This window comes from Callionymus lyra, chromosome 11, assembly GCF_982586985.1.
Source record: "Callionymus lyra chromosome 11, fCalLyr1.hap1.1, whole genome shotgun sequence".
Lineage (NCBI taxonomy): Eukaryota > Metazoa > Chordata > Actinopteri > Syngnathiformes > Callionymidae > Callionymus > Callionymus lyra.
Window position 1 is genome coordinate 13,938,747 of NC_141828.1, and position 22,529 is coordinate 13,961,275.

General features: G+C 44.5%; 1 protein-coding gene across 1 annotated transcript in view; it reads right to left on the bottom strand.

Annotated features, from left to right (window-relative positions):
• jag1b (jagged canonical Notch ligand 1b) overlaps positions 1–21,635 on the bottom strand; it is a 32,561-nt gene extending 10,926 nt beyond the window's left edge. Inside the window, exons 1-17 of the mRNA XM_087802702.1 lie at positions 21,330–21,635; positions 20,864–21,169; positions 14,591–14,642; positions 11,229–11,486; positions 10,933–10,993; positions 8,189–8,319; positions 8,009–8,128; positions 6,016–6,129; positions 5,404–5,517; positions 5,199–5,312; positions 4,830–4,876; positions 4,249–4,422; positions 2,901–3,051; positions 2,083–2,247; positions 1,182–1,295; positions 940–1,053; positions 682–795 (exon numbers count right to left, since the gene is read on the bottom strand). Of these exons, the coding sequence (XP_087658828.1) occupies positions 682–795; positions 940–1,053; positions 1,182–1,295; positions 2,083–2,247; positions 2,901–3,051; positions 4,249–4,422; positions 4,830–4,876; positions 5,199–5,312; positions 5,404–5,517; positions 6,016–6,129; positions 8,009–8,128; positions 8,189–8,319; positions 10,933–10,993; positions 11,229–11,486; positions 14,591–14,642; positions 20,864–21,169; positions 21,330–21,386 (2,206 nt within the window). The 5' untranslated portion in view covers positions 21,387–21,635. The remainder of the gene's footprint in view (positions 1–681; positions 796–939; positions 1,054–1,181; positions 1,296–2,082; positions 2,248–2,900; positions 3,052–4,248; positions 4,423–4,829; positions 4,877–5,198; positions 5,313–5,403; positions 5,518–6,015; positions 6,130–8,008; positions 8,129–8,188; positions 8,320–10,932; positions 10,994–11,228; positions 11,487–14,590; positions 14,643–20,863; positions 21,170–21,329) is intronic.
• Between the last annotated feature and the right edge of the window lie 894 nt (positions 21,636–22,529).

Genomic DNA, 22,529 nt, shown 5'->3' on the forward strand with positions numbered 1-22,529 from the left:
AAGAATTGGTAGTAGATGTATAAATAGAAGAATTGGTAGTAGATGTATAAATAGTAGAATCAGTAGTAGAAGTAAAGAAAGTAGTAGTAGAAGAAGTAGAAGAAGACTTGGTAGTAGAAGTAGAAAAAGTAGTAGAAGAATTAGCAGTAGAGTAGTAGTAATAGTAGTAGTGATGGAGTAGAAGTAGTAGTAGAAGTAGTGGTGGGAGTAGAAGAAGTAGAAGTCATAGAATTAGTAGAAGTAGAAGAATTAGTAGAAGCATTAGTAGAATTGGAAGAAAAAGCACTAGTAGAAGTAGTAGTAAAAGTACAAGTAGTAGTACAAGTAATAGTAGAATCAGTAGTCTTAAGTAGACAAAAGTTTTCTTAAAGTTGAGTGAACTCTCTAGGCGTCGGTAAATAAATGTACGGTACAATGGAAGGAGTTGAAACATGAGTTGAAGATTTTTCTGCCTTCAGCATTCACACTATTAAGATAATTGAGCCTCAAAGAATAAAAACACGATGTCAACTTACTTCCTGTTAAGTTAATAAAGATTTTTTGGCCACTGTTGCGATCGAGTTTGTTTTAGACGGATGATATGAATTTCATTATTGCTAAATCAATTCCAAGTGTGTGTCAACCCGTCTCGAGCCCGGCTCGGGTTCAAGGAGGCAGACATGACAGACACGACTGACTCACCGATGTTGCACGTCGTCCCCTCCCATCCCGGGGAACACTTGCACTGGAACGTGTTGCCCTCGTCGTGGCAGGTGCCTCCGTTGTTGCATGTGGCGCCGTCGCACTGACTTTCTCCTGGAGGTTGTAAGAAAATGTTGGGTGAAAAAAGTCTGAATAAAAGGCTGGATTGAGTGATTACAAGCAGCACATCAGTGCATACCATGAGCCTGCACAGGCAGACTATATGGGCGGCGGAAAAAAAAAAAGAAGGGATCTTACGGGAGTGGCACGTCTTTCCCTTCCAGCCATTCTTGCACTCGCAGAAGAAATCAGTCACCAGGTCTCGACATGTGCCGCCGTTATGACAGGGGTTGGTGCGGCAGTCGTCAATGTCTGATGGAGACGCGGGGACAGTGATTGATGAGCCGGGTGTTGAGCGACTTATCACAGATTTCGGATGTTTGGAACACAGATTCGACTGTCAGGCTAAAAAAGGGAAAAAACGTCGAGGAGGCGCTTACTGATTTCGCAGTGGTCGCCCTCCCAGCCGTCGCCGCAGATGCACTGGTAGACGCTGACCTTGTCGATGCACGTGCCTCCGTTGCGACACGGGTTGCTCTCGCAGTCGTTGATGTCTGCGGGAAAGAAAGCGGGAGTCGTCAGCTTGTGTTTGTTGAATTTTAACGTTGAATCCAACAAGCTAACGTGGTTAGCATGGACAGGTTTTAAGTTTCAGGCGAGTCAAATAGAGACGCATCAACAGACCTGACTCCGGTAGCTTAACTACTAAAGTCTTGTCTGAACACGCTCAGGAGGGAATGACTAATCCTCTGAACTCATATTTAGACCAGAGAAAAATGATCAGGAAGCGACGTCAGTCTCCCCCTTTGTTGGTCTAGATGGAAGGATTACCCTTTTCTGAAAAAAGCCGTCTCGCGACGCATCAATGCAACACAGACCCCCCAAAAAGGTTTTGTGTCATTAAAAGGTCAAATGTTGTTTATTTATTAAATATGTACACGTAAAAATAGGTTTTTAAAGCGCATGACTAAAGCCAGGGGTCCATATTTAACTTCAATATTATCCAGTGTTTGTATATAAAGATGATTCGTGACGGTGTGGCCGAATTCTGACAAAGAGGGTTCTGTTGAGATGATGAAGCAGCAGCAAAGATTATGGCGTTACTGTTAGCGTCTCAGAAGAACCGAATTTAGCAACTTAAAAGAGCTTTTTAAATCATTTCTGAGGGCAAGTTTTACATCTAGATCATCTACATCAAGGATGGACGCCCAAACAGTTGCCTCACAGTACACCTCCGCCACAAAGAAGAGCCACTTCTTATCGAGCCGTCGGCTCAAATCCGTCTTCACGGCCTTGGAGTAACGTTTGCGGTGATGCATGACGCACAGAAATTTCACTCACTTTCATGGCAGTACGTGCCCCTGAATCCCTCCTGGCACTCGCAGCTGAACTGGCCCCCGGCCTGGCTCCTGCAGCGCCCGTGGGGTCCGCACACATTCGACGAGATGTAGCGCTCGCCTCCCGGCGTGCTGTTGGACGCCACGGCAACGGTGCAGCTGTCAATCACTGCAACAAAAGGAGACGGAGGGGATGATTGCCGTTGGGACAGAAAAGGACTGGCGGAGAGTGTGTTTGAACGGCTAATTCATTAGACGTGGGTCGAACAGCGAAAAGAAAACGGCTCTTTAACTCCGAGGATAAGGGGGGGCGGGGAGTTCGTGAAACGGCTACAAGATAAGACTCTTGGCAAACGACTCAAAATCTAATTCCCATAAAACTATCTGTTGGGAAGAAAAAAAAAGTGATCAGCGAATAAGCTGTTATGCTTTCATAAGCAATCTAGAGTGATCCTGTGCATTCTCAAAGCTTTTCCCCCTGTCTGATCAGGTTAGCGGAGCGGGGGGGTGAGTTTGTCCCCTGTAATCACCCGATTCTTGCCAAGAGGGGAAAAAGAATCCCAGCGTACGGTATCTGACTCTGTGGTTGGTCCACTCACTCAATTACTCTCACACACAGAGAAATATGTGGAGACTCGTTGAAGGGGGGGGTGGAGAAGAAGAGGTAGCCCACCAAGTCGTTAGCGGGAACACACACGGTGTGATCAGACGGCTGCCAGACTTCCACGGAGCCCCGAGTGAGAATTGATTGAAATGCTCGGTAGAGGGTTTTTTTTTTTTCAAGTAAGGGGGGGTGGATTCAAAACATAAGGGTTTAAGCACCTTTGCACGTGGTGGTCCGACAGTGGTCCTTGAGGTGAGAGCAGTTCTTCCCCTCGTAGTCTTCAGAGCAGGCGCAGAAGTAGTCGGTGGCCAGGTTGAAGCAGGGCGCCCCGTTCTGACAGGGGTTCGGCGAGCAGTAGTCGATGTCCAACTGTAAGAGACAAAAAGGGGGGTGAGCCAGACGGTCGGACGAGTCGCCCGCTACATTAAACAGTCATTTCTAGAAGCGGCATCCTCCCTACAGGCCGCGCCAGGAAACAACACACAGCGCTGCATTTTTAAGGGGAAAAGGGGGAAAAACAAGGGAGAGACATAGGAGCCGTCCTCGGAGTCTGGTTTATGGAATGCATTCTGCTGTAGCCAGGAGCAGCTTCAGCAAAGCATTTCCTTCAACAAAAAAAAAAAAAAAAGGGCTGTGGAACAGACATTTAGGAGGGTGGTGCCGGAAAAATCGACAGCAAAAGTACTGAGGAGGGGCGGGAAAGCGGAGGCCGAGGATGCTTGTGATTTTTGGGGAGGACTGGACAAGCAAAAAAGTTATTTATGTAGACACATTGTCAGACGAGCTACGACATTAAATCGCAAGATGAATGACTTTATTTTAAAAATTCAGCTCAAGTCTTCGCTTCGTTTCATACCCATGTTTACTATGAGGAAGATTTCATTAAATGTTATGCCTAAAGTAAAATAAGAAGTATTAAATAAAGATTGAATTAAAAAATAGTTTGAGATGAATCGCTCTTTGAGAAGATCCCAATTGATTCATTTTTTAACCAGCTCCTTCTACACTTTATCCAGCCACATATTATGACACTGGGGGCCACATTTGACCCCCATGCTACATGTTTTGTCGTTGAGGGACTTTACACAACAAGCTTGTTTTTAAGTAAAGCTCATTTCCCCCCAAAGGAATTTTCCCACGGGAATAACAAAGTTTAATCTAGCAACTAAAAATGCTAACGTAGCTTAGCGCACAGAACACTTTCACATGTAAAATGGCTAAACTGGTAGATTAAACATTGCAAACTGACTGTAATTACAAACCGGGTTTCAATAAGTTAATAAAAACATGAAAAACAACACAAAAGTTTCCGATTGTAATTGGTTCAAACAAAGAGGCTAACAATGCAAGCAGAAAAGAAATAAATAGTTAAAAATAAGTTGTAATAAAAGGGAAATAAGTTAAAAACCAAATCATATTCAAGCAGTTAACAGCCATAAAATGCAAGTGTTATGATAATAATAGCCCTGTCAAGTTGACGTTTAAAACATAACTCATTCTTTAACAGAGCTAACGGCGCTTTAGCGCTAACGTGGCTAACGGCGTCAGCAGAGCGAGTCGTGTCACCTGGCAGAGATTTCCTGAGAAGCCGGTCAGACATAAACACTGGAAGCCGTTGACTTCGTCTTGACAGCGCCCGCCGTTGAGACACGGGTTGCTGGAGCACTCGTCCACGTCGCGCTCGCAGTGCTCGCCGGCGAAACCGGGAGGGCACGTGCAGCGGTATCCGTTCACCAAGTCCTGAGGGGTGGAGAACAAAAAAACAAAATGTAACTCCATCGACAGGTTTAAGAGAAACATGGTTTTTCAAGAGGAAGACGCGAGTGGGGTTTTTTTTTTCGAAAACGACTTTGGCGGGACATTATCGCGGCTCCGCAATTATTTCAACACATTTTCCTGGCGCGGAGGCTGAACACAATAATGTTTTTGGTAACCTAATCCAGTGTGGTCAAGGAACTTGCGCGTCCCTCCCTCAGAAGCCCCTGTGAACCCAGTACCCTTTTAGATTCCATTTCAAAGAGGAATCCGCTTCGGTGCCGGGAGTCGGAGAAAAACAATTCACGGCGGCTATTCGCTCGACCACTTTGAGTGACATCAGCAGAAACATGGAAAACATTGGGCCGACAGCGGCTCGGCGACACACATACCTTGCAAGTCCCCCCATTTTGGCACTGATCGTTACAGTCGTTTATATCTGCGAAAAAACAGAAGAAAGAGGATCAACTTCTGCACGTCCCCGTCCCCCCCCTTGAAAACAAGCTTTTGCTTCAGCGTGCGTTTCCCATGATGCGGGCCTGTGAAAACATTGTAGCGGCTTAAAAGAGCTTTACGAGTGTTAGATAACATGGCTGCAGAAACAGTTTGACGCTGTATTGAGCAATCGTGGCGGCTGCCAAGATTTTTTTCTCTTTTTTTTGAGCAACTTCAGACACAGAGGCACGTCTTACACCCTCGTATATAGCTTTTTTAAAATCACATTTAAGCGAGACAGGTGCAGGCGACAGAAACCTACTCACTTGTGTCGCAGTTCTGCCCCGTCCAACCAGGGACGCAGTCGCAGAAGTATCCGCCAATCAGGTTGCGGCACGAGTTGGCATGTACGCAGGGCTTGCTCTCGCACTCGTCGGCATCTAGAAGGGTGGAGGAGGTGGAGGAGGAGGAGGGCATGAGTGGCATTGGCATGTGCGGTTGACAGCCACGAGGAGGAGCGGCCGAGCTCACCTATCAGACACGTCTTTCCCGACCACTGCGAAGGGCAGTGACACTTGAAGCCGTTCACCAGATCCTTGCAGGTCCCCGCGTGGTTGCAGGGGTTCGGCGAACAATCGTCGATATCTGGGCAGAGAATTAAAAACTTTTTTGAATACAGAAGTCGAGAAGAAGTCGAGAAAAAACATCTAAAAAGGGAACAGAATCAACCCAGAGCACAGTCAAGTGGACCAATAATAGAATAATAATGTTCTTTTCTGATATAAATTAGAACAAATATAAGCCAAAGAAGTCTCGGGCGCTTTAATAAATCAATCATCTAACTTTTTCTCCTTTAATACTCTGATTTTCAAGTACTAGTTATTGACAAAAATGCCCCAATACTCATAATGCAATTTAAGTTAAAAAAAAATAAACTGATTACTTCGAAACCCTGCTTGGATTTTATTACTTTTAATGACTAAAATTAAAAAGATTAAAGATTAAGATTAAAGATTGTTAAATGTATTGACTCCATTTTCTTCTTAACTTCTGCACAATTCTCCTTTCATCTCAAAGATGAAGATAAAAAAGTCTCAAAGAAGGAAGTGTTTTTTGGAGTATTCAAAAGAACAGGGTTCTTACTTATGGTGCAGGACGGACCGCTCCAGCCCGGAGAACACTGACATTCGTAGCCTTGACTGGTCTCAGAGCAGACGCCGCCGTTGGAGCAGGGGTTGGACAGACAAGCGTGTTCGGCTGAGAAGGAAAAAGACAGAAAGTGTTGTTGGGTATTTAATGAAATACACAAAGTTGGTTGAAATACTTGAGAATAATATTCAACTTCAAACATTTTCTTGTTATTTATTATGACTTTGAATAGACATTTTATCAAAAACAAGTAAGATGATAAACCCCTGTGTCATCTCTGGGTCAAGGTGACCCGAAAAGGCCCGAAAGAAAATGCGTTTGTGGTATCCCTTGTGTTTTCTCCAGTGGTGGAGATCGTTCACCTTGACCCAGAGACAACACAAGGGATACCAAAGACACATTTGTTTTCAGGCCTTCGGGTCACCCTGACCCAGAGACAACACAAGGGATACCACAGACATATTTGTTTTTTTCAGGCCTTCGGGTCACCTTGACCCAGGGACAACACAAGGGTTAAGCAGTGTATCCAGCTCATTTCACATCATTAAACCCATCATTCAATTTTAAGTCAAAGCTTGGGGTAAAAATTAAATGCCTCAGTCATACTTTCATGAACTTAATAAACATGGTGAGTTTATTTCCTTTCATTTGCGACAGTATTAGATTCTACTAAATGAAACATCTAAGCAGAAGGTCATTGACTCAAAAGCTGGACTTCACGCCTGACCTCCGCTCCTGCCACGAAAACCCGCTCAAAATCATCCCATCTCACTCGCATGACCCGTCCGACGGAGCACCCCACCAGGAAATCATCTTTCATGCCGAGTTGACCCGACCAACGTACCGTGACTCCCCTTCCGATTCCCCCGCCGTTCTCTGTCGAGAGTGGCGGGGAGAGTCAGGGATGAACAAGTCCTGAATGAATCGGGAATAAATGATTGACTCGGGTGAGACGGTGGAATGCCGCAGGGGAGGAGGAGAAGAAGAGGACGCATCCCATCGCCCCCAGCGGACCCTCCAGTCACTGAGAATGCCATTTACCGACATCTTTGCAGTTAAGCTGTCAGCGCCGGCGAGGTCTCAGATTTAATGAGGGAAAGAACCCATCGTGTCCACGGTAAGTGGTAGCAGCAGCTGAACCACCAGCGCCGCATCCAGGGTTAGAAGGAGGATGAGCTGCCGCGGAAGATCAGGCTGTGGATTACCTGACATGGGGGGCCACTCGTGTTGAAGTGGAAACAGATTATTGCCGAGTTACCACCTCCTCTGATTACAAACTTGGGGCACCTCTGACCTTCTGTCTGCGGGCGGCAAACTAGCAACCTCCTGTTCATTCGAGCTCCTAGCAGCACGTTTTAAAAAAACGTTCCCTAGTGGAAACTAAACCCATTTTAGTAGAATTTTTTTTAAGCATCAGTAAAACATGTCTTATTTAAAGAAAAGTACATCCAACTCCCTGCTTAAGCAAGAAGTGTGTCCAGCTGTTAACCAGTAACTAGGTCAACTTAGTGACTCTTCAATCAGATAAGGACTACAAAACTGCAAAATCCGCAGCTGTAAACCAACGAGACCACTTCACACCAAAAAAAAAAAAAAAAAAACACTTTGATGACTGTACTGAAGAAGAACTGACCGTGGTTTAAACTTTGTCTTGGAACGTCATGATACAAAAACTGTTACTATGGCAACAACGACACATCCTGTTTTGGTCTCGCTTTGGCGTCATGTCAAAAACCACCTCCTGATACGTTCCAGAAACCGAGCAGAGAGACATTTACTGATGTGTTGCTTCTCATTTTTTAGTAGTAACGTTCTTTCAATACACATTAGAAAGTGAATAACAACATCCACCATGATTGGCATCCAAAAAAAAAAAAAGGTCACTCACTCAAAAAGGCCCCTTCAAAGAGTGCTAAAGGAACAGATTTCAACACCCCTACAAGCCATAATTTAGCAGAGGGATCGACGGGCTGATGTTATCTCTCACCTCTCTCGCAGGTGGCTCCAGAGTAGCCCTCAGCACATGTGCACTCGTACTTGTCAGGTCCCGTGTTGATGCACGTCCCTCCATTGACACACGGCTGGTGGGTTGCACAGTAGTTCAGGTCTGCAACGGGATTCCGTTTAGCATCACGAGCGAGTGCAAGCGAGACAGACGTTTTCTTACCTTTGTCGCAGAGGTGTCCGCCCCAGGTGGTGTCGCAGAGGCACTGCCAGGGCTCCACGCAGGTGCCGTGGACGCAGCCGGGATGGGGGATGCACTTGTCGCAGTACTGACCCTGCCACCCGTACAGACATCTGCAACACATTCGAGGGGCGAGCCGTTTAATGATCCGACCTGGGGTTTAATTTCCCACGAAACGCTTGATGATTTAGTGTCCCGGCGACTGGACTGAAGCTCGGAACACCACTTCAGTCATGGGGTGTTTATGCAACGGCTTTTAAACACAATAGTTGGGAACAGGGAAACTGTGGACTATTTAGCATTTTTACCAAGCAAGAAGAAAAAAAAAAAAAAAAAGCCAAAACAATAAATTACAGTTCCAATGGGACTTTTAGCACGGCTAACATTAGCATGCGGCCAGACGCGCTCTTAAACAACACTCGGCCTGTGGCTTGGCAGCGGCAGCCTCTTGCAGGGAACAGCGTTAAGCCCTCGTCTCTGCTGTTGCACTGCGGATCATTGTGACTCCCATGAGTCTGGAGTCTGGCTCATGCCCCGGGCCCCGAACACAGGAACTCAATCTGCCAACATGTCCAGGTCCATAATTACACTGATAATGGTGCCTTTTTTTTCTTTTTTTTTCTCTCCCTCTCTCTCGCCGTAATAAAGGCAGCAATCCACCGTGACTGATAAGTCGGGGTCTTTAAACAGGTGACCAAGTGGCGACGCAGTTAAGTAGAGGGTCCGTGTTGGACGGAGGGGCGTGATAGTGATCGGCCCCAAGAAATGGATGGACTGTAAAAATAATTCTGTGCTCCGTCTGCGATTAAAGAGGCCGTCCCTTAAAAGTGTGCTAATCCACTCAATGAGGAGCAAGCCAGGACTCCCCCCGGCGGGGTCCTCAATCATTTACAGTTATTACACAGCTAAATTACTCTGGAATGCGCCGTGGTACAACTGACGCACAAATGGGGAGTCGACACATTTTTTTCAAAGTATTTGTAAAAGGAATTTTAGTCCAGGTCAAAAAAGAGCACATTTCAAAGTAAGCAAATTATTTAGCAAAAAATGATTATTCAGATTCAGACTACGCCCTCCGTAATGGAGCCGCCGTTCCCCCAACAAGGTTAACCCCCAAAACCACAAATTCTCGAAGACTTCGCGTGTTGGAAGCGATGTCAGGGATTTTTTGGAACACGTCTTCCAAATGCGATTAAGGAAACGTTACGCCGGATTAATCCGCGAATGGTTCGATTTAGTGCTACAACGACAACAAATCGGTTCTCGTCCCGTTACAACTGGAGAGTGGATTAAAACACCACCGATGGCTTGAACAGTTCTTTGTTTTAAATACAAGATTATTTATGTAAAAATACTATATTGACAAAAAAAAAAAACGTTGTTCCGATCCGATTGGTGATCGTAAAAAATTATATTCACTCGTCCAGATCGCGGAATATCGTTTTCGTTACCAGAATGTAATTGATCTGGGTAATCTTTGAAAACTCAATAAAAACATGAGGAAATGGTTTCGAGATTCCAGGCCAGGAGAAAATCCCAGAGAGCCTTATTAGAAGTGTCTGCGTGGAGTTACAGTCAATGACGACGGAGGCTGCCCTGCCCTGCAGCCAAAATTGTTGTTGTGCTCCGGAGTTGTACAAGAGTTAACGATGAGAAAGTAACAAGCCGAGCGCTCACTGGGAGAGTTTGTTGGCAGAGCCGAGCGGCTTTAACCCCAGAGCTTTGAATACAGCCACACCTGTCTAGCGAGAAAAAAAAAAAAACAATTAAACGTCTTCGCTCTGAGAAAACCGTCCACAAGAGCAACACGATGACGATGATGATGTCAGGAGCTTGGGAAAAGCAACAATGATGAGGCAAAACTCGATTGGGCTTGGCTCGATTCGTGGCCGTCTCCTACGACTGAGAAAGCATGAGAGAGCGCCGGGAAGCGACGGGACGGAACAGGATGAGGGTCGCACAAGACCGAACACAATGCTTTGATATCCATCTCCGCCTGGCCTTTTCCTCTAGCTGTGTGCATAAACAGCATTAGGAAGCCATTAGCTACACAAACAATACACGTTTGAGACCCAACTGAACGTTACACGCGATTTGACTGATAACGCCGGAGGAAAAGCACACGGAGTCACCGCTTCCAGAAGTTTGTTCTCCGGCGGCAGAAAAAAAAAACGCGACAAGAGGAATCCAGCTGCAACTCTGCTTGAATCTATGCATATGTATGGAGGGATGTCACAGTCTCGTCTCTGATTCCCAACATTCTGGTTCTTACTTTCAGATCTATTCATGGTCAGGCTCCTCCTTCCATCAGTGATCTGATCCAGCCTTACACCCCAGCTCGGGCTCTGAGGTCTGTGGATCAGAATCTACTTATGGTTCCTGAACACGGTTCAGGACCAGAGGAGAGAAATCCTTCCAGGCTGTTGCTTCTAAGCTTTGGAACGATCTTCCTCTCTCTTTGCGCTTGATGATCTACTGACTCCTTCAAGAAACATCTTAAGACGTTTCCATTTGTTCAGGCTTTTCCTTGATTTTCTGGAACTCCTGTTGTGTTATCAGTTTTATCTTGATCTTTAAAATATATACTTTATTGAATATTGTTTTGATTGTTTAAGCGCTTTATGACCCTGGTCTGGAAAAGTGCTATACAAATAAAAATTACTTACTTACTCACTTACAACATGATTGATGAACGGTTATAAATCAATAAGAAATCAAGTACTTACTTGCATCCACCTGGTTGTTTACACGATCCGTGTTCGGTGCTGCAGCCTTGGCGGCAAATTGCTGCAAGAGAAAGAATTCACACGCTTAAACTTTAACACCGTTTTTAAACATTTGTTGACCCACGTTGTGAACCGTGATACACACTAACACCTGGCGTACAGGCGGATTTACTGATAACACACGCCCGGGTCAGAGGAAAGGGTGAGAGTCCACAGATGAGACGGGAGTGAATCACACATTGAAAGTCTGGCGGCCTCGAATTATTCACGGTGGGAAAAATGTGTGTCAGCCTCACCTGTGGTGCAGTCAGGTCCGGACCAGCCTTCCAGACACGTCTTGTTTCCGTTGTAGTCGCACGTGTAATGGCCGAAGAACTCGTCCCGCGGCCGACAGAACTTGTTGCAGCCGAAGCCATAGTAGTGCTCGTCGCAGCTGACCCGGATCTGGTACTCGAACTGAGCCACGGGTCCGTTGTGGGTCAGCTTCTGCCAGAGGGTGCTGGGGTTGATCATTCCTGAGTGGGAGGCTTTCTCGATCAACTTTCCATCTGACCCTAGAAGAAAAATAAAATCAATGTAAGACGAGGGCAGTGTGGGAACGTGAGATTTTTCTTCTTCTGATCCGTTTAATTTTTAACAATGTTCATTCAGCCATCATCTCTCCGAGACAAGTTCGGACAAGTCGGTGTTGCACTAGGTGGAAATCTTCTCAAGTTTGAGTTCCATATTCATAAAAAAATCTTCATTTAAATAGTTATTGTGATTAATAACTGGGCATAACAACAGCCGTCATACAAGTCTTGCTTACAAGAAACATTTCCTAATATAATAACAGTTTTGTTACTTGATACACTGTATTGTAAAGAGTCACTTGAAGGTCATAGTAGATTGGACGTTTCCAACATTTCTCATCTGGTCTGTTCCTGATCAAAAACCATTACGATTTCCATCTGTGGCTTTTGCCTCAAACAGTTTGAACACACAAAAATGACACTTGACCTGTCAGACATCTGTTGCGTTTGGACTCAATATGGCTGCCAGAGGGTCCTATGTCACTCCCATTTAAAGCTATTTACTTTTACTTTCATTTCCTTCAGACCACTTTAGATATGGTTTGGATTTATTTTTTAAAAACAAGTAGTTTGGTATCAAAACAACCCTATAACTCTTTTGTAAGATGAAGAAGCCAGGAGCCAGAGCGGGCTTCTGTAGTATCGCACTAAAAAGCTATAGATTAGGAGTGTCAAGCGTAATCGCACAAGGGGTCAAAATGTTAAACGCAGCCCAAGTTGTGGACAGAACAATATTTCTATTCATTGAAGGGTCTCCATCTGCCCCTCTCTTTACAGGAAGTGAACACAGAATGTAGTATCAGGCTCTGCTTTCGTTCTTGAATGCCAACTTTAAAATAAGTATGCCTGAAGTTTGTAACACAACACGATTATCATTTAAGATCTCAGACTCAGCAATTGCGCAATCCTAATGTGTTATGATAGCAACTTCTATTTGAGGTCATATCATTTGTGGTACACTTGTTATTCAGGTCTATGCATTTAAATCATTGGCACATGAAGTCAGTGAGTTTGGATTTGACCCCCACATTTTGCAGGAAAAAACGCACTAAAAGAAGACTTTTTAATGGGTAAAACAACCTCAATAAACAATGTTTTCACCAACGCTAATAATATAAATGAGCACCGATCTAACGAATCGGGACAAAAATGTAATGAAAGGAGCTTTTAAATGAAAAGTTAAAATTGAATCACTCGTTTTTACATCAATATAAACTCCCATACCCTTTGAAATCCGTCCAAGCTCACTCGTGGAATGCAACTTAACTCAGCATCTCCACGACCAATATTACGAGGACAAATGCAATTTGGTGTCGGCCACGAAGTTTCATTGAGAAAAGAGCCTTCATTAAGTAAATAGAGACCGAATGTAGATTGAAGTAAAAAAGCTTGAAAAGGAAACGAGCAATTCTCTTCTCCCGGTTCCCATTCCAGGCCATGTTTATTTGGGAGTTTGCTGAGTTTACAACACGAGGATATTGCTAGTCTCAGATCAGGCGTCATGTGTGTGTGTGTGTGTGTTTTCAGACGTGCGGGGCAAGACCACGACCCTGCATGAATTACAGCCCGAACGCCACAATCGCTCCCACGAAAGCCTGCCAACGCACCGTCAGCACTTTACACAACGTCGTCGGCAAGAGTAAGGAAAAAGCTTATTCAAAAGTTGCACACCATCAATCATCGGGCAATCATGTGATCCACGCCGATATTATACCCCCGGCTCAGAAACAGCCTTTTTTTTGCTCTCGTCAAACAAGCGGAGGTCACGGCCCTGTCAGGGCGGGCGAGGACTTAAACCCGGCAGCCGTAATGAGCTTCACACACACACAGAGTAAACACGTTCATACCAGGGCGAGCGCCAACCGTGCAAGATACTACTTTCACACGCGTTTGGCGAGACCGCCGACCTCGTGCGCACATGAAACACTTTATTCCCAAATCTTCCACCTGGGAGAGAATGAAAAATGGTTATTTACAGTGCAGGCCAGCACAGAGGGGTCTGACCGCAAGGGTGAGCGGCTCGCCTCTGTGTAGTCTGATGCAACGCGGGTGATAGTTCTCTGTCACTTATTTACTGTGGATTTGTGTGGGAAGAGGGGGCGAGGGGGGGGGGGGCAGAGAAATCACAGGACCTGGTAACATTTCGCAGCGGTCTGGAATCCAGAGCTCAACGGTGAGGCATTTCTCTACCGGCCGCCAACCTGCCGTTGCGAGGAGTAACACTTCCTTACTACCTGCTGCCGGGCCTGGAGCGAAGCATAAATCACACACTAGGGTTGTTTGAGGAGGTCAGACCTGGGCACAGATGGATTTTTAAACATCATTCACCCTTACTTCCATAATCTTGAGATCAATTTAGCAAAATCTAAACAACAAAATGCTGAGTTTAGATTCCCAATTTCATCAGAGGACAAAAAAAAATAATAATAATAATATTTGGTCCCGCAAAGGGTTGTGAGCCAGCCTGCAGGGGCTCAGAGGGGCTTAACCACCGATGAGAGTGTGTACATTCAGGGGGCTTTTCACACCAGTGCCCTAATAGCTCTCTGGGGAGCGGCAAATACAGCAGAAAAGGACGAAACTTTGTTGACCTCAAGCAGACCTGCATAAACAAGCACAGGGGACTAGACGAGACCCTGGAGTAGAAACCATCAAGCCATCAAAACCTCAGCAGGTTAGTTCAACTTTTCCAGCTCCATCTCTGTACTGCAAAAAGCAGCTCTTTTTTTTGGTGGTGAGAGGCAGTAACCAGGACCTACACATCACTCATCGGTGGAATCAACACTTTCATCAAGAAAAGGGGGGGGGAGTTCCTCTCGTGCGCACACTTATTCCTCGCCGCAGTCACTTCCTACCGCCGTCTGCGGTGGTCAACCCTGTCCCCACTTGTTCTCCCCTTTTTCCTGCCCTTGCTCTTAGCCTTTACAGTCACCTGTCAACACACTTTCTTTCTTTCAGACGCACACCCGAGTGGGACCCCGAGCGGAAGAGGAACTTCCTCCTCCGTCCTTCAACGCGACGTCTTCTCGGGAACGAGAAGTGACACGGGGGGTCCGAGATGGAGATAGCAGACGAGGGGGACTTACCGCTGGTTTCGTTGTTGAAGTCCAAGGCTTCCACTATCAAAGTGTAGGATCTCTGAGGGAAAATAAAAGAACGTTGAGTTAGAAAACATGTATGAAACAAGCATTAAATATGGACCAAAAAAAAAAAGAAAAAAGAAAAGAGGAAAGCTCTAGACAAGCGCTGAAACTGTTCCAAAAGTGAGGGGATGATTTGCAATGTTCTGAGAAAGAAGACATCTCACGCTGCTATTTAATCCCTTCCATTATCTCCAATTTTATGCATATTAAGATGCTTATCGCAGCATGACTCAGACTTCTTCGCCGTGGTATGACAAAAAACATAAAAGTCCGCCTTGACGGATAAAATTGAAGACAGGAGGAGTTCTACCCCTCTCAAGGGCCCGTCTTGATTTCAGCAGCACCCGAAACGCTTTGTCTGATCCGGGGTCGGTAGCGCTCACACCGATATCATCTTACAGCGCTCGCACCGCCCTGTGCCACAGTCATGAGGGGAGCGAACAATGAGCCCGCGAGCGCCGGAGTCACAGAGAAAAAAAAAAGAAAAAGCAAGCAGTCGCGATAAAAGACTAATTCAGTTTTAGCACTCGGGACTCTACTAGAATCACCTCCGTGTTACAATCGCACTCCACTGCGCTGCTTGGAGGCATTTCAGAGATCCTACATTACTGGCTGTCTCTTCGCCGGGATGACCTCATGGTAAACAAACCTGCTGCGAGGAAAACCCCTTGTTCACTTTCAACCGAGGAGGAGAACAGCATGACTCACCCGCCGAGCCCCGTTCCCTGGCTTTACCTTTGTTTTGTCAGTCGTTCAGGGCTTCAATCTTTCCGACGAGAAAACGTCTCATCATGTGCCAACGTTTCGACGTTACTCGAGTATTCCTGACTTACTACTTGGCTTGGGATCGCTTTCGCGCAGCAGGAGAGTCTGAAGTAATGCGATACCTAAAATCGGTTAATACCGGTGCCCGTGTTAAAGCAATAACACGAGCAAAGTTCTGGTGCAGGAATTTAGAAGGATCGGATTCCTTGCGACCACAATAGAATAAATGGTGCTCAATAATTAAGACGTACATACGTAAGGTGGGCTGAAGCCAAACCGAACAAACTAATGATCTCAGATTCAACATTGTAAGTAGATCCATAGATAACACGTTGTGCCTTTAAAAGCAAAAACAAACAACATTAAGATTACAATTATTGACTCAAACCACCCTTATGTACAATAAGGGTAGAAGACGCCAACAACTATACGGCTTAAATTTAACATTTAACCCAAGATTGTTTTCTCACGTTACGTTATCATCATGACTGGTGTATCACGATAACGCCTCTTAAGACACTTAAGAGGATCATGGGAATGGAGTGATGCATGGGAAGCACCCACACATAATACAAAACCAGCGTCACATATTAAATCATTCCATCTAGTCAAAGAACTTCCCGTCACTGAGAAACCGTCATCACAGATCAGGAGGAATCACTCATCACCAGCCGTTGAAAGAACAGGGGAACCGACGACACAACGAAAATAGAGGTCATTTCCACATCAAAGCCACGCAATTGCGACAAATACAACAAGTTGTAACAGACGATGGTGTAATGACGCATCACTCCCAGCCGCAAATGTTTGGCTTAGGCAACAATGCGGGAGGAAATCCGATATAATCGGATAAATATCCAACCCTGGATTCCTTTAAACACTTTTTTTTTTTGCATCATCACTATGTTATGTTCATGGGATTTAAAAGAAACTAATGAAAATAATTCAATAAAGCTTTAGGAAAATGTTAATGGTGAGAACTTTGGGAAAACATGTACAGCTGGTCCTCATGTGTATTCAGGATGGTTTCAGGTCAGGCAACAATTTATGGCCTGCTGTGTGCAGTGCAGCGGGGGTCGGTGAAGCGACCTCATTGCCACCTGCGATATTTCAAATGTTGAAAGGGGGAATTGAATTGTAAAGATAAAGTACATGTCGGACCATAATATTGCCAAAGTGTTTATCCAGTCGTGTTTTAATTTGATCGGTTGACGCGTGTGATCGAGTATCGTCAACAAAAAGTCTCGCAGAGATTGTTGTGTCCTCAAAACGAGTTGTCAAGGTGCAAAAATATTTAAGTATTATTAGTTTTCGTTGCAGGCCCGTAAACACACCCGAAAACTTGCTCCACGTCGACTTGCCTCGACACGGCAGCTGTAGATCATCCTCACGACGGATCATGTTTTTAAAAGAAACAGGCTTTTAAAAACATAAGTGGTTTCTATTCTATTCACGTAATATTTTCGTCACACCCATTTTTCGATGCTCGATCATCCCACTTTCAACCCCCCCGAGTCTCGAGAGGGCCCCCGTGTCGTCCAAGAACAACGTCAGGGAGGCCTTGATCTAACAGGGAGGCTCGTCGTTCTCGAGGCGAAGCCGGGGTCCAGATCAAATAACTGACCCCGGAGAGTCCCCGATAGCGCCTGACTCCTCATTTACTAACACTCTATAACTTCTTAGCGGTTATCAGTCTGGAACGGTCTGCTATTGCCAGGTTCACTTTTCCCAGGCTCCCAGCTGACTCACAACTTCTCTCTGAACTGCAGTGCACGCCCTCTTCTTGCAGACGCACACACACACACACACACACACAAACACAGAGAAACTCAGGAAGCAGTAAGTGTGGCCATATGTCTTCTTATCTCTCCTGGCCATGCTGACGGTGTCCAACAGACATAACTAAAAATCATTACAGCTCGGATTGCTAAACTGCCATACAACACTCCTGGATCTTCTCCGAAAAGGGGGGAGTTTTCAAAACACAGGCTGGGTCTAGAAACCAATTCCTAATCCTTTAGAAGACTTCAAAAGAAAGTCCTGAATACAGACAAGGAATACCTACTTGGGTTCGGAGCTAAACGACGCCACGTTGAAAGACGTCTTGTAAAAGTTTTCCCTTCATCAATCTTTTTTTTTTTTCGTAATGGGCGAGATCGTCGAAGCCATTATCGAAGCAACATTCTCAGAAGCACACCCCGTTTGCCATTAATTTCAGGCTCAGTCATGAAAAGACAAACTCCGATAATCGCCCGCTAAGCCTGTAATGGTGCAGGAGAAGGAATGCATTGTTTGCTTTCATCGGAACAGGAGAGAAAAGAGTCTTGTGCGATCTATAGACTATTAACAATCCTTTTTTTTTTAAGACCGCTCAGCTGGGATGTGACGGAGCCTCGCCCGTGCAAAGGAATCTCACCTACTGCCAACTAAAACAAGGAAACCACAAACAGAATTTGGATGTGCCGCAAACAAAACAAGATCAAAACATGACCCAGGAGGAGGATAAGAAAAGGCAGAATACCATTTAACAACAACAACAACACAGCTTGTTTCTCACACAATCAGGTAAACCCTGAGTCAGACAGAACCAGTGTCACACTTCTTTTGGGGACAGTCTCTGGATTCATTATGCAATGACAAACTGCCACAACACCACAAGAACGCTCTTAAAAAAAAAAAAGAAAAAGGCCTTATTAAAAAGGGCGAGGTGGAGGGGGAGAAAATAGAAGAGATTTCTTTTCACTCTCACACTGGAGCCAGTTCACTTAACTGCCACATCAGAGGAGAATATATAAAACAAACATTGTCATTAGTTGCGAGAGATGCCGGCGGCCCCTTTTTGCCCCGAGGACGATTCAGATAAAACTCACCTGAACATTCATCTTAGATTAATTTAAAGAAATATACCACGGCGAGAAACTGAGCAATAAAAGGATGGATATCATACGACGAATTATGGCTTGTGGTCCAACTGCTTCCGGTTGCTTACCCTGGGATTTTACTCAAAAAAAACATTGTTACCCCGTAATCCTCACTGTATTGACCAATACAGCAAACCCTAAAGATGACCCCGCTGCCCGGGCGTACAGCTGGGTGTTTGGCTCTCGCCCTAACCTGATGGGAGCCCATGTGTGGAGCCTCATTAAGTGCAGCGGTTACTGTGGGTGGCAAGGTTAAAGTGATGAAATGCCTGGGGTCCAACCGAGCGTGACTTAAACAAAGCCCCTTGGCCCGGACAAGAGGCCAACTTGATGGAAGCTCACAAGAGATGGAGGTACGAAAAAGGGAGGGATAAAGGGGGGCGGCTTCATGAACTCAGAGTACCCGACAACCCAATTGCACCACAGCCACCACCACCACCATCTGTCCACGGCAGACAATCAACCGATGAAAACCTGAAGATCACTGAAGAGATTTAAGAGAGACGAGGGAATCCTCACTTCTTCTCTACTCAAAACTGTACTTGCAAAAACGTGTCAAACATGTCACCACAACTTCTAAAGTGTTTTCTCTCCAGTAATCATATTCAGCGTGTAAGATGAAACTCAACTGCCTCCGAGCAATCTCTTGCCAACTAACTGTTACCATAGCATGGATATAAACAGAAACCTTTGTTTCATTTTGGGGTTGTTTTTTTTTTTAATGAAGACACAAAAGGTGCAGAACATGTTAAAAATATCGAGTTTCACAGGAGCATGAGAACGTTGTAAAACTAGATATCCGATGGTGGAAACCGAAATGATCCGCTTTGTTTTGCAGACAACAGAAACGCGGATTAAATGACACTTTCTTTTTTAAAGGCATGTTTTTGGATTGAAAAATTACATCGCCTTCATATCAACTGAAATCTAGGCACAGCAGTGGAGAATTCTAGCCAAACTTTGGGGCCAGTCAGTCTGTGCAGTCTTTTTTTTTTTTTTTTTTTCTTTTTTCTCTTCCCTTTCTCCCTTCACATCATCCCAATGTTCTCCAGCACAGCAAATCATCTCTCACAGACCTACAACATTCCCACAGGCTCATTTATTGACTCTGCGAAGAAGAGCTGACACATGAGGAAACCAGAAAAGTGTGGTTTGACTGCGTATCGTGTGTACTAAGATACATAGAGATGGTTGACATTTGGAGTGGTTGATGCAGAGAACATTTGAACGTCTCACAGTGGTAGAAAACTACATTAGAATGTTCTGCGATATATTTCTTCTTAGAGGGGAAAACCTGTCAGTAATAGAATACTTTTTAAAGTTATATACTTAATATGTTTAAGTCAAGATAGGGGTGTGGAAACATATCTATACAGTGAACGTTTTTTCCACCATGTCGTATCAATTTGAGTGTTAAATAAATAAAATAGATTTTTTTTACAAGTGAAAATATTCAGGAAATCCTTTGAGATCATGCTGAGGACAAGCTGATACAGTCCACTCCAGCAACTTTTTAAAGCTGATGTTTGGAAATATTTTGATCTCAAAACAAATGAAAGAAGTTACAACTTCTTTCTAAAGTTTGGAGTTTTCTAAACTCCAATAGTCAAGTACCCATGTAATACTTAAACTGTACATTTTTTTCCCCGACAGTATCGCAATATATATCGTATCGTTCGCCCCTGTATCGTGATACGTATCGTATCGCCTACATTCTTGCCAATACATACTCAAATTTCACATTTATTTTCACTTTTCTGACACTTTCTTTTAAAGTGACTATGTCAGGGTCAAAGTGATTGACAGCCCCATTATGACATGATTTATTGCTCGTCTCAAGCAAACTTGCAGGTATTTTTGACAAGGTGGGTTTTTTTGGGGGATCACCTGCACCTGAAAAAGATCTACAAGCTCGTTCTTGTGTTGTTGTGAGATAGTTGAAGGACAGTAAACTGCAGAGATTTGAAAACCGGACTCATGAAGAAGGGTTATGAAGAAGGGTCATGAAGAAGGGTCACGAAGAAGGGTTATGAAGAAGGGGTCATGAAGAAGGGGTCATGAAGAAGGGGTCACGAAGAAGGGTTACGAAGAAGGGTTACGAAGAAGGGTTACGAAGAAGGGTTATGAAGAAGGGTTACGAAGAAGGGTTACGAAGAAGGGTTACGAAGAAGGGTTACGAAGAAGGGTCATGAAGAAGGGTTACGAAGAAGGGTTACGAAGAAGGGTTACGAAGAAGGGTTATGAAGAAGGGTCATGAAGAAGGGTCATGAAGAAGGGTCATGAAGAAGGGTTATGAAGAAGGGTTATGAAGAAGGGTCATGAAGAAGGGTCATGAAGAAGGGTCATGAAGAAGGGTCATGAAGAAGGGTTATGAAGAAGGGTTATGAAGAAGGGTCATGAAGAAGGGTTATGAAGAAGGGTCATGAAGAAGGGGTCATGAAGAAGGGGTCATGAAGAAGGGGTCATGAAGAAGGGGTCATGAAGAAGGGGTCATGAAGAAAGGGGTCATGAAGAAAGGGGTCCCACTCACCGGCCAGGCAAAACTGAAGGGCAAAACAATCCTGGACTTGTCATTCCGGGCCGAGCTCCTGAAAGTGAACGTATTCCCACCCAGCACAGGCGTAGATCCCATTCCGAAACTGCAGGGTCCGGCGGCGGACACCCGCGACTGGTATTCCTTCAGGCAAACTTTGAAAAAAGTATCGCACTCGTCCCGCGTGCACTTCCGGTCAGCGGAGCTCCGCGAGCCGTCACAACACGCGCCGCTCTGCAGCTCTCCCTTGGCGTTGTGCATGGACACGACCTGCAGCTCGAACTGTCCCGATCCCTCCGACACCTGTTGAGACACGGACCGGAAAAAAAAAGAAAAAAAAACACACAAACCTTAGAAAAGTTCCACCTTTTTTTTTTTTTTGGGGGTCAACTTTTTTTTTTGCAAAATGAACCGAGTGACCTTTACCCCCCCTTTTTTTTAAAAAGTGTTTCCCACGACGCACCTTGGAGAAGAATAAGAGCAAGAAGGCCGTCAGGGCCGAGCTCGGTCTCAGGATCATGCCTCCGGACTGCGGTGGGCTCTCGTTGGTTCTGCTGGTCCGGACGACACTCGGCTCCAGAGCGTCGGTTTAAACGACCGGGACACCGCGGCGCGCCGGATCCGGATTCATATAAACACCCGCGTTTTCCTTTTTTTTCTTTATCCTCCTCTCTTTCTTTCTCTTTCTTTCTGTCGTCAGACACTTTCCACTTGTCTCTGGGAAGAGGCGACGCTCACAGAAGCCATGCGGCGGCGGAGGAGCCCAGTGACTGACTGGATGACTGCAGGAGAAGTGAAGGCAGCACAAGTTCAACACAAGGGAGGGAGCGTTTGTTTTGCTGCCTCCATATTCATGAGCGGGAGACACCGCCCACACCGCCGGTGTGACCATAATCATAGAGCCGGGGGCTGATGCGAGACACTCTTGCGGGCGATGAGGATATATATATATATATAAAAAAAAGTTTAAAAAAAAAAGAAAAAAAGGGGACTGAACTGTGACCCCGGAGCCACGCTGTGTAAAAACCGCAGACTTGGAATCTTTAAGTTTACATGTGAATGAACGTATGATTATGTAGAAAATCCAGCTGATAGCGAACTATTTTATTTTTATTTATTTATTTAAAATATTTATTTCAATATATATAACAACAACATAACGGTTTCCCCCCCTTTTTTTATTTGTCCTTTTTTAAATAATTATTTCCCCCCAAAATAGTTATAAATTATTTGTAAATTAATGTATTGATTAATACAACTTTATTCTTCATAAATTGGGAACATTAAAAATGAAAAACAATTCAAATATCAATAAAAAAAAAGGTTTTTAAGGTCTAACAGAGGTTGGTATTTTTCTTTGTATTTTCCTTTTTTTTTTATAAATGTTTGTCTTCATGCTTTGAAATAAAAAAGCTGTTTAAAAAATATAATGAAATAAAAATGCTGTGTAAAAACCGCAGACTCGGAATCTTTACGAACGTATGTTTACATATGAATGAACGTATGGTTATGTCGAAATCCAGCTGATAGCAAGGTATTTTTATTTTTATTTATTTATTTAAAATATTTATTTCAATATATATAACAACAACATAACGGTTTTCCCCCTTTTTTTATTTGTCTTTTTTTTATATTTATTTTCCGGAAAATATTTAGATATAAT